Raw genomic sequence first — 13,393 nt, forward strand, 5'->3', positions numbered from 1 at the left:
CCAAGGGCACCAAGTATTGCACCAGACCAGAATATATCACCAGATAATGGGGGAATGTAAAGTAAAGCTCCCATTTTCTTCCCGTATTTTAGTTGCAAAGGGTCCAACATTGTTACATATCCTAAGGAACGCATCCGTTTTGCGAAGAAATATCCACCTGTTCGAATAAATAATAATGAATTACTTCCTTCAACATAATCAAATACCTTTCGTACTCTTTTACACTATGTTCAAGTCAACACTTTCATGTTTTTAACGTTTATCTGTCGTTTAACATGATAATTTTACGTTTCATATGAGACAATGCAAACAGTACAGCGGCGGGGCCATGATTTTGAAAAAAGGAAAGGAGCACAAAATACGCAACGTTAGAAGTGGGACATGAAAAAAGTCTATAAAATTGAGAATGGAAATGGGGAATGTGTCAAAGAGACAACAGCCCGACCAAAAAACAGCCCAAGGCCACCAATTGGTCTTCAACACGGCGAGAAAATCCCGCACCTGGAGGCGGGCTTCAGCTGACCCCTAAACAAAAATGTGTACTAGTTCAGTGAAAATGGACGTCACACTAAACTCCGAAACATATAAATGAACTAAAATTAAAAAACATACAAGATTAACAAAGGCAAGAGGCTCCTGACTTGGGACAGACGCAAAAATGCGGCGGGGTTAAACATGTTTTGTAAGATCTCAACGTTAAACCTCCCCCTATACCTCTAGCAAATGTAGAATAAACAAACACACAGCAATACGCACAGTAAAACTCAGATTAAAAGAAGTCCGAGTCCGATATCAGAATAGATAACAGAAAAAACTAAGCAAAATGACAATGATACATAAATTAACTAAGGACTCCTAGCAGTTACTGACATGCCAGCTCCAGACCTCAATGCATTAAACATATATGTAGCTTCAGAAGGGAGGGCCGGGCCACCTTCCCCATCCACAAATACTTTATATTTTACAACAAATGAATATTTTTTCTAAGAAAAATACATATTTTCTTATACACCTGGATGTTACAATATGAAAGTAAACCAATCAATTTTTGTCTTGAAAGATTATTTAAATAGTAAGACGGTATAAAATCTTGCCTGAAAAGTGACACCGTAGGGTGTGAATAAACAAACAGATAATGGTATTCATCGCCAATAGTTTGTTTACAAAGATGACATATCCTATCTTTCTTTAAAATTTCATCAATCTTCCCGTTTCAGTTGGGAATTTAAGATTTGCACATCTAAATTTGGCCATATATATCCTATCAGTCTGTCCAAATCTTAATAGGTAGGGTTCTTATTGAAACATAGTTTTAAATGTTCCATAATATTCTCCTCTTGAAGAGTTATTAATTGCAGAAAACCAGTGTTGTATATGTTCATCAACAATTTTCTGTTTGCCAAGAGATCATTCCATATATAGGTAAGACCACATTCATCAAGAATTGATTGAAACCTCGATTACTCACTACTTCATCCATGTTGTGCAAGCATTTAGTGTTTACAAAAAGTCCTAAACAACCTTTACAATCCAAAAAAAAACCAACCTCGTGTTGAGTTAATGAAGTCGAGCGCACCCTAGAAGTTGTAGTTGTTTTAACAAATATCTTTATTTAAAAACTTGTATAAGAAAATTATTGCTAGCACTGAGTGTAGTAAATCCCTATCTATTAAGTACAGAATTGCCAAATATAAGAGTACCTATAATTGCTTACATCCACTTGATTTGAACTTTGGTGGATAGTTGTCTCATTGGCAATCATACTCCTTCTCCTTATTTTCATATAGAGAAAGGCTGTGGATTTTCTATAAAATTTCCATATGTTTAGCATTGAAACAAGAAAAGGGTCCTAGTACATAATCCTTAAGACCCTTCTATAGGCCTGTATAAAACGAAATTTTCAAAGCGGAATAATAGAAACCCAGCAAAAATACTGTGTAAAAAAGAGAGGTGTCATATTGTACATATACCGTACATACATGTATGCAGAGCAATAATATCTATTGTTTCATTGCAATTGATATAACATGTGGATTGTGTGGCATATCAAGCCAAGATTTACTACTCATACGTACGACATATGACATTTAAACAAACCAATTAATCACTATGGCCCGAAATTTAAGTGAGGCATTCAGAAATAAGCAGATGCATATTAATCAGTTGTGGCAACACATTTTGATCCCCGCCATTGTTTAAAAATAGTACATCGAGTAAAACTCGCGATCGAAGATCTGGAATCGGATCGTGAAAGAAATGGTATCGGATCGTGAATGTAATTAATTGTAATTCTACTTCAAAATCTGTGAAAAAAAATCTGCTGTATTTTCAAAAGGCGGAACAAATCTGAAAAAAAAATCTGTCTGTCAAAATTATTCAACTTTCTCAATAATACTGTGCAATAAGATAAAGAAAATATGCAGTACTTTATGAGAAAACACAAAAGGCGCAACACAAGTCTATGGGATTCATTAAAAAAAAGCACGTTTTGTACCTATAATGGTCACATTCCAATATATAATGATATATTTGAAACTGAATCTTCAGTGTGTCAGATAGTACAGTAAAATAAAAGTATTTCCCCCCCTTGAAACCGTTCATTTTGTTTTTGAAAACATTGAATTTTGTTGATTTTTCATCAAAATTGATCGTGAAAGATCGGGCAACGCATTATCTTGATCGTGAAAGACAAGGCGTGACTAGACGGACGCAGGACGTTTGCGCTTTTTTACCTGTAACTCTAAAGGACATTTGCGCTTTAAACTTTGATACACGTGAACAAAATTGATAAGACATTTACGCTTTTTACCTATAAAAGTTTATCTGTAATCTTTAGAAAATTTACCCAAGTCATGGAAAGATGTTCACATATTCAATGAAAGTTCTTCCGAACAAACGACAAAATCAGAAAAAAATATTCGGGTAAACCAGACATATTATAAAAAATATAGTATACGTTTCTGGGTAAACGATAGAGAAAACGAAACTTTTATGGATGGAAAATTAAAATTTTGACCGAAATTCTTCAATTAGCTTTCTTGTTAGTGGATTAAAATTGGAAACTGTATTCCTCTTGTGGTTATTCTGTTGCATGAATAGTCCGAGGAACTTTATCAGCATAGTTTATATAAGCTTGTTTCAATTAGTGAAGACTGAAATTTTATTTTTAAACCACCTGCTGTACCTTTTAGAAAGAGTCATGGTTTTTATAAGGAATTTACTCCCATCCACCCTCTTGGAGTGTTATCGTTTTCATCTGACACAAGCATGATGGGGAAAGGTTGATGCTTTTAGCTGTATATAAATATATGAATGTTTTGTGTTTTTTTTATATTAAATGATTTTTTATGTTATGTTGATAAAGCGCAAATGTCCTATTGAAAAAGCGCAAATGTCCTTTTTTAAAAGCGCAAATGTCCTAGAAATGTAAGCGCAAATGTCCATTAAAAAAAACGCAAATGTCCTATTCAAAAAGCGCAAACGTCCCGCGCCGGACCAGACTTAATAATCAGAAAACAATATTTCGTTTACCAATTTATATACTTGCAACTAATTGAAGCGTGTAATTATTTTAGTAAGAACGAACATTAATGCTTTAAATTTTTTTTTCACTTTTTTTTTTAAATTCAACACTTTTCCATAAAGTTTATTAAAATAAATAAAATCGTGTCTAGATAAATAGATTTCCAAGATAAAAGGACCTTCAGGAGCATAAATTTCCGTAAAGTAAAAGTATATAGTTATCTATAATGCTTAATGCATCCGCCCTGGAAATATATGCATTTGTGCGCATTTTGATTTTTTTGTGTTGTTACTTTCAGTTATATGGAGTGTCCTTCGTGTGTACATCGTATGACAATATTGGCTAATATATTGTTTATTTCGTGGCTGCGCTGACATAAACTAAAAAGGTACCAAGATAACGTTATTTTTACTTGATTGTTTGATCAGTCTATTAACAATAGCTGTACGTCATTTTACCAACTTAGTGGGGAAATTACCAATCAACGTACCTCGCGATCGATTGTGCATGATGCCCAGCTTGAACTGTAATTTAGCCAATTAGGTTTTATTCTCAATCTTAAACTTGTATACGAAATCAAAACTTATGAAGGACGGACAAATAGACTGATATTGCTATAAAGCACCTAGTCGGTGTGGTATTATAAGATAATCAGATCCAATGGCATTGAACGATTATAGTCCTATTCACCAACAAAAGAGAACCGGAACGAGTCATGCAAATCCAATATTTGCTATACCAATTAAAATATAAATTATCATATAATTAAATAATGATTAGAGCGTTTTCGTAGCATCAGATCTTGCACGATCCTTTTCAAGATCTTCAAAAAGCGGTACGCGATCTTTCAATTTTTTGTAAATATTTCATTTTTTGCAAAATTTCGGATTATGCTAACACAAACTAACTTTAAGAACCATTTGAATTATTAAAATGGAATGATATTTTTAAAAAAAAAGTTGTTCAGTCATTCGAATTATGAAAAAAATCTTGTTTGTTTACGTATTGAATGTCATTGAAATGTCGAGGCGTTATCCGCCTTTTTTAGTTTTGTAAAAACGGTTTACTTTTAAACAATGATTTTCTCAGATACTGATCATAATGTTAAACCATTTTGACAGACAGTTTTATTTTTTTGTAAATTTGTCTGTATAGTATATTAAATTAAATTAGTAATTGACCTAGCTTGCATATGTCTTCTCGATACGATTTCCTTCACGATCCTATACCAGAGCTTTCACGATCCAATCGCATTTACTTGACCACCGTTAGGTATTCTTTCACGATCTGGTTCTTGATATACCGAATGTCAACCGTTGTATACGTCAACGTATCGGATACTTTGGATACGTTTTAAATTGACCGACCTCTATTTTTACCCATCAAAGATCACCATTCTGTATTTAAATCAACTAATCGTTACAGCTCTTTTCATAATGCTAGCAAGACAAAGATTTGTTTGGCTTGCTTGCTTTGTTTGTATCAATGTTTGCTCAAGCATTGTAATTAAGATTGACATTTGCAATCAATAGAGGGGCGGAGTTTCAGCGTGTGTACAGTATACAAAGATGTGATGGACAGTGACCTTGAAAAATACTACCAAGACATTACGCAATCTTTGTAATCTCTGTGGAGTGATGAATGGGAGGGAAAGTCCCCTAACATGTAAACATATTAGAAGTATAATAAAAGAATTAGGTAAAATAATCATATGGACGATATTTGTATCATTATTAATAAATACACATTTCTGGAAGCACTGCATACTAAAAATATTTTTGAAAATAAAATAAACAAGAAATTAAGGTGATATTCGATGTACAACTAATTGATGATAGACCGGGATGGACACCAAAAGATAATATCTTCAACAGTCTAAGTGCATAAAATAATTAAAATGAAGCACAGGTTATAATCAAAAATCTTTACTATGAAAAGAAATTCTTCAAAGCATTTAGTTTCGTCAGTTCAAAGTAAATATCCACAATGCTTGACAAAACCAAAACATTCGTTTCTTGATATTTCATTTATAGCGTCACAAATTGCTAGTTCAGGGTACATCGTAGTATAAGTTTCATGTCGTCTGAGATAATATTTCATTTTTGAAAAACTGTGTTCACATGTGTTAAGTTCTGGGTGATAAGGTGGAAGGAATGCTAGTGTTATTCCATATTGTTGTAGCAAGTTTCGTAAATGTGTTTCTGCTAAATGACCATGATGAAAACCACAATTGTCCAATACAATTACATCTCCCGGACTAAGTTTACTATTCCCATAGATATCTGTTTCATTTAAGGCTTCAACAAAAAAGTTTAGTAGTTGTAATCCATTTGAAGGTCCATCTAACATATTAAAGTAATCTACACCTAATGGACTTTGCAGAAGATTTACAGTAAAAGTTACATTTGAAGCATACTTTTGAATTTCGAAAGCTCTTTCGCCTATTTTCGAATAACCATAGTGTCTGTTACCTGTTGTCATGATGACGGATGATTCGTCAAAGCAATGAATTTTTAATGAATTAATGCCCTCAATACTATCCAAAAATTGGTCAAATTTTACTTGAACCGGGTCTGTCAATCCTTCTTTGGCTTTCACAGTAAGCTTTTTCCGCGTATATCCTAATCTATTTTTGATAATCTTGTAAATGTACGAAATACTTGGAACGTTATGTCGGAGACAGATCCCATCAGATAATAACCTTTTTTGAATTTCCTTTAGATACATTGATGGTTTTTGGTGTAAATAATCTTCTATTGCAAGTATTACTGTTTCATTTGCGACACTCGTTTTTGGACCATGAGCTTTTCCTGGATTGTCAAAGTCACCTGTCGAAATGTATTCTTCTAACGTTTTCTTAACTGTTCTTGTATCTAAGTTGGTTTCATTAGCAACAGTATAAACATTTTTTCCTTCTCCATATTGATCTATAATTGCACGTCTTATTTCAATTTGTAGTTTTTTTCCAGATTGGTAAAAACGACCAGCCTTTGACCTCTTCATTTATAACTTTTCTTTCGCTTTAACAGTAATTTTTTTGAATTTAATTTTGCTTGATTGATACACAGGTATAACTAGATTTATTATAAACTTCAGAGGTGCAATTTAGTATTTATTTTTTTTCAAATCTTCATTACAAATTTATGATGGAAATGCTGATTTTAAGAAAAATATACATGTTATGGATTATAAGAATAAGAATAATAAGAAAACTTTATTTTGATTCGGCATAAGTTAAAAGACACAACACAAGCTCTAAGGAGCTTTTGACCGAATATAAAAACATATACATAACATAAAAACAGTCTAATTTGACATATAAAACAACCTGTTATACGAAGTTAAATCTCACTTACATAGCATGCAATAAAAATTTAGCAACAAATTTAAAATGAAATAAAACATGCTAGACCAGAGCAAACAAAAGCAACATAAATAATAAACATCTCAAGAATTATCTGCAAGCAGAACATCGACATTCCAAACCATTCCAGGACTGAACAAGACTTTTAAAATGTGAAAAACTATTTTCAGTCCTGAAATGGTTTGGAAGGCTGTTCCATAAAGTAGCAGCAGCAAATTTGAAAGATTTTTTACCGTAACGGGTTGACTTTACCTGTGGAACATCTAGAATATTTACATACCGGAAAGAATACTTAGATTTTTTGACACTCACCAAATTTTGTAAGCACACAGGAGCTATATTATTTATAATCTTAAAAGTTTCTAGAGCCATTGTTCTAATCCGTCTAATCTGCAAGGAGGGCACCTTAGCTTTAAGTAAGAGGTCCTCGTAGGGGCTGGTAAAATCCTCATATACAAAACGGAGTGCTCTTTCCTGCACCTTTTCTAATTTTTTGGATTGGTATCTATTAGTATATATCATCACTGAAGATGTTTCTTAAGAAATTGATACAGCTTGTATATATACTTATACAATATGGTTTAGATATACACCCCTTTGTTGCCCTCCCGTTGATAAAAATGTTACTTGGTAATTGGCCAAGTCCATGGCATGAGTTTATGTTGCAAATCCAACAACCAACTTCTATTGTTTGGTGTAGCTCTTCTATGATTGGCTAATATATTTATCAACACAAATGTATTTTTTTTTAAAGTATACTGAACAGTAGAAAGAAATCAGATAATTTTAATAATGTCAATATTGAAACAGTCATTCTATAAAACTTGTCAGTTATATTTTAGGCATTTTACTTTTGGTGGTTTCATTAGGCATGTATCATCTATGCATTGTCAAATGTGTACAGATTACTTAAAGATTACGTTTAATGATTTTAAATTCATAATGCAAAATAATTTTAGGATGCAATTACAGCATAATACGCCAAAGACGGTCAACATGCACGAGACTGCAATACAATACTAAAGACAAATGTATGTAGCAATTTTTAATTGTCATATTTAAAAAAAAACGGATCAAAATTATTTCCTTATCAAAATTATTTACTTTAGATCATAAACATTAGATTTTGGTGTATTCATTTATAAAGTCAATTTAGAATAAGTCACATCCAAGGCAAATATCACCAGCAACAAAGGGATATATTGATCGAGTGCAAGATGACAAAGAAAACAAAACAAGTGTTTATCCCGTACTCTGTCATTTAAAGCGTACACAAAAAATGTATTTGCAAATGCTGTAAAAATATTGTCTCCTTGTATCCTACTTCTATAATAAAAGAAACGGAAATATTCAAATTCCTCTGTAATTATGTTCATTTTCGGACCCTATGCAATACGCGTCTAACATTTGTCCTAAACTGGACCCCTGTTGTGTTCAATTATCGCTACACTAACGTTGCGTGCAGAGATGTAGATGCCGAACGGCGGACCAGTTTAACATTTGTCCACTCAGTTTGATTTTGAAAAAAAAAACAAGAAAGGCAACGACTGCATGGTGTATTGAACAAATGAAAATCAGGCGTCAATGTTTAATAATCTAATTTTACGCAAACTGTTAACGTTAATGTTGAATCACATCTTTTACGAACCCGATACTTTAGGATTTTTTCCCTCTAAAAGATTTCCAGGAGGAATATTTTAAATTTATCAATCTAAATTGGAATAAAAACTCATGTTTGACGTGATAATTTTCATGTAAGATCTAAGCGCAAACTCGTCCCCGCTTTCAATATTGTTCTAAATGTACTACTGACGACCAAAGCCGAAATTGAATATTGAGCTGTAAGACAAAGTATGCTAAATTCGAACTTGAATATAAGAACTATAATTGTTGAGGTTAACCTTATGTGCATATCTTATAACTCGGAAACCATTAAAACTATTTAAAAACTCTTAAAGAAAACGGTTGTCAAGATGAAGCCAAAAGCTCACAAAGGGTTGCAGCTGTCAGTGTAAAAGTGTAATTATGATTTAAAAAAGCGAGTCCATTAATCAGTGGAGTACAGAATTTTAAAAAAAAATCAAACTTTTTCCTTAAATGCTATTTAATGGTCTTAAAGATTACTTCTGTCCAAGATTCATAACGATCCATGAAGGTTTACAAATTTATAATGTCAAAAATTTTTAATCCCAGACTGTTTGTAAATGTTAACTGTAAAAAGACTACATCCATCTATCAGAAAAATACTTAAAATGAAAATAAGTATATTCAAAATTTCGTTCTGGATATTGTCTTTTTGGTCATAAACAAGCTTCTGTCCAAATTTCATAATAGCCCATGAAGGTTTGAAAAAGTTATTGGTGTCTAAAATAACTTTGACCCGAGGCCAAATCTGTATGTTAATTGTAAAAACACTTAGTCCATTTATCAATATATATAAAACTGAAAAAATGAAAACACATATTTTCACAATTTCGCTCTGGATACTGTCGTTTGGTCATAAACAAGCCTCTGTTCAATAATCGTATAAATTCCATGCAGGTTTGACAAAGTTATTGATGTATAAAATAGTTTAAACCACAGACTGAACCTATAAATGTTGACGCCGCCGACGCCGTCCGGCGACAGAATCTCGGATCGATATGTCTCGTTTTTGCGAATTAAATTTGGTTGGCTCGACAATACAGGTATCTTAGCCAAACTAAAGGGAATATGATACATAACGTAAACATGATTTTCGGTTTGATGAAACTTCTTTCAATACACCACAACAGTGTAACAATCTGACGAAAAAAGTCTTGCGTTTCTACTTTTGTTCAGTATATATACTCATAGTAGTGTTTTCATTGGCTCAAACGTAAAATAACATTTTTCCATGCTTTGAGGCACATTGTTTTTAGATTTCAAATCAGTTCTTGAAAACGGATAATTTAAGTGTTGAGGAATTTTTAATGCAAATAGGGAGTGAATTTACCGAGTTTGCAAGTGTATTTCGAAGCAATGGTTTTTATACAATTGGAAGTTTGAGGTGCATTGATATTAGAGAAGACCTAAGACAAATGTTCCAGCAGGCCAATATTCAACTGTTACTTAGGAGAAGAAGGCAACTGCAAAAAGCTTTAAAAAATTTGAAGGAAATTTCACCAAACAATTCTAAAATGGGGCTTCAGAAACCCAGTTTAAATAACATTGTTGAGTCCTCAAAAGACACATTGAAAAAGATTCAGAGAAAATTAACATTGGCAGAGGCCGAATACTCAACAATTATTCTTTCGGAGAAGGAAAAGGATGTTAGAAGGTGTACCAACTGCCACAAAACTGGACACAAAGCCGATAACAATAAAAACAATAAATCGTGCTATAATTATCCATGTGCAAGCATCCACTTGTGTGGCAAAGCAGACAAACATCCTGTATACCTAAATGAAAACAAAACAAAACAGAAAGAGATTGCGCACCGTAAGCAAAAGATCCGAAAACTGGACGAAGAAAAAGTTCAACTAGAATCCTTTATGGGTGTAAAGAAAACAGATTTCATGTCATCCATGAGAAACAGATTAAGACAAACAAACCCAACAAAATATCAGGATGGATCAAAACTGATGAAAGACCTTCACTGTCTTAAAATAGGATACAATGGATTTATACCAGAGGATCGTGGGAATGATTATCTTGAATTTAAAGACAAACGGGAAGATGTTGCAAAAAGATCCAAAGATGTACGTCCTTCATTCACCACAAAAAGAAAACTTGAAGATCAAGAAGATGAAGATGACAAAATTTTTCCTATCGTTCAACAAATGAAATTTTCCTTCCAGCAGTTCTATCCTCCCATGATGCCATATTTCCCCAGTTATCCGTGGCAATATCCACCGCCATTCCAATCTATGAGCACAAATACTCAGACGTCACCTACATCTACAAGTATATTTGGTAACGATATTTCCGTGAAAAAGGAACCTTCAGCACCAATCCACATACATCCAAAGTCTTCTATGGATCTTCTTACTGATGCAGCTTTGAAATGTGTTTCCATGGAAAGCTTCGACACTGATTGTGATGCTGACGATGAAAGTGACTAATAAAAAAAATGTTACTTAGAATTATCTAGTTTAGGCTAATTAAAAGTTTTTGATCACAAAACTTGCTCATACTTTTTCGTTATTTTTAATAAATAAAGTTTCCATTTAAATTCGATAGCTATCGAAAGAATTTGAGAAAGATCGATATTGCTCCTTTATAAACCGAGAGCCTATTCATTGAATAACAGAAATGTAGAACGATATTTGTTATCGTTTTATGTGGAAGATGTTATTTCACCTGCACCCACTTTCTTTCTACAACTTACATATAAAGTAAAGTTACGAGTTTAATTTTTCATGAAAGACTCTATAATACTATTTATACTATTTTCAATAGTGTTTGCACTGTGGAGAAGCTTCGTGCATGGTTAAAGCATAGAACAATTAAAACAAAAACAAATAATTTTTGTTATTTCTACTGATATTTGTAAGTGTTCCAATCGACTTTTCCAAAAACCTATGATCCGCCAATGTTAGTTTACACATCAAAATTATATCCCATTCCAAACACGCACAAAATCCAACAAAAAAAATAAACAAGCAATACATAAAAAATAAAACACAAAAATCGGTTGTTGTTTTGTTGTTCTCTGTTGCATTGTCCTTCTCTTAAAATTTTTGTGTCAATTACCATATGGTCAATTAATTTATTGAATCATTTTCACGAAGAATGGCAGGGATACATTACCTCTTACGTACTTCCTTGCTTTATTTGAAAGCTACCACTTAGATTGTTGTATTGAGAGAAATTTCTATTCAAGGTATAGTAACTAAAAAACCACAAGGACTAATAAAAATAAGAAGATGTGGTATATTTGCAAATGAGACAACCCCACCAGAAACCAAATGATGTAGAAGGTTGCAATTAAAGGTCACCGTACGGCTTTCAACATACGACATAGCTTGCTGTATGTACAAGACCACGACATGACAAATGCAAAATAATTTAAACGAGAAAACTAGAGCTCTAACGGCCTGCTTCATTTTCAGGTCGTGTAAACGGGAAAAATTATGATATACAACAACAAACAACAAGCACTAAATTACAGGTTTCTGACTCCAGACAGCTAATTGGTAGTGGCACATGCAAACAAAATATCTTTACTGTAGGTAAATAATTTAATTCTTCAATTGATTAATTTGATACGTTCTATTAAAATATTACCTATAGGAACTGAATTGAAATATTGTAGATCAACATAAAGAAAGGGATGTTTGGTTTAACAATATTGAGAAAGTAATTCAACGACAAAAAAATATAGACATAGAGAGGGGGTCGTGGGAAGGCGGTGGCTCTGTTGATGAGTGGTCTAAGTAGTTCAACTGCAGTAATTAATTACTATAAAAAAATGTGGTTTATTTGTCAGTGAGAAATCTATCCACCAGAGTTCAAAAGACTAGTCTATTAACTCTAATGTTGTGGTTCGAACCTAGTCCGAGATAGCTCTGACATTTGACGGTCCCTTTAGGACCTTTGATTCCAACAAGTCCTTTAAAGCCGTAAGAGGTCCGATCAATCTTGGATATTTTGAGCACACCAGTGGCAGGCTTTTGATTCCTTTCTTTGTTGACGAGGATTGCAGCTACATTTCCGAAGGTTGGTTGTTCTCTTCGTGCATCAGGCTTCTAAAGCACGCCGGTATATTGAATTGAAAAAAAAAAATACATGAAAAATGACTTGATATTAAATTATTGAGGAATACAGCATGTATTTTTGCATTCATTTAGGTTTCATCCCGAGACCTACACCAAAGTGGACACCAGCAGAGATTTTTGTAATAATTTATAAAGAAAAACAAAGAATAAAAGCAAAAACAAATCATGAGTAAAGAAATACAAATAAATTCAAATTACCAGAACATCGTTAATATCGAACTTGTGTTTATAGAAGTCGGGATGGGGGTTGACAGTGTTTTTACAACGAAAAGAATGAAATGATTCAGTTGTGACTTTGTATAAATTTAAAGCAAGGTAGTGTCGTACAAGACCTTGTAAGGTAGATGGAAAAATAATATGGAGTCTTCCAGTGTCCAGTTTGAAGGTCGTTTAAGTTACTGTACACATGCATGTACATTCTGATTTAATCGATACACATGTATAAAAAAAATAAACAGTTTGAAGGTAAACTAGCAAAAATTTATTCAATCAAATTGCGTGATATTCAATAACAACTGCCGGTTCGCATCATAAGTAATAGGGGTAAATTGGTTAGGGAGAAAATGACAGATATTTCAAGTTCATTATTTTTGCAATAAAGAATAATAATTTGTTAACCAAAAGTTTTGCTATAATTTTAAAAACATGTCTTTCTGTATTGGTATAGTTTTCGGATCTTTCTTTTGCATATTTAAGGCAATAGAAAGTTTTGGCTTCAAAAGTCTACATAATAATTGACTTTATACAGAAAATTCGCCCTTTTACATG

General features: G+C 32.8%; 1 protein-coding gene across 2 annotated transcripts in view; it reads right to left on the bottom strand.

Moving 5' to 3' along the window:
* Positions 1-13,393, bottom strand: part of LOC127729877 (high-affinity choline transporter 1-like) — a 59,654-nt gene that overhangs the window by 10,617 nt on the left and 35,644 nt on the right. For both annotated transcript variants that reach the window (XM_052237810.1, XM_052237811.1), the window contains exon 3: positions 2-157. In XM_052237810.1, coding sequence (XP_052093770.1) covers positions 2-157 — 156 coding nt within the window. The remainder of the gene's footprint in view (position 1; positions 158-13,393) is intronic.

The sequence above is a fragment of the Mytilus californianus genome, unplaced genomic scaffold (genome assembly GCF_021869535.1).
Source record: "Mytilus californianus isolate M0D057914Y unplaced genomic scaffold, xbMytCali1.0.p SCAF_2, whole genome shotgun sequence".
In the NCBI taxonomy this organism is placed as follows: Eukaryota; Metazoa; Mollusca; class Bivalvia; order Mytilida; family Mytilidae; genus Mytilus; species Mytilus californianus.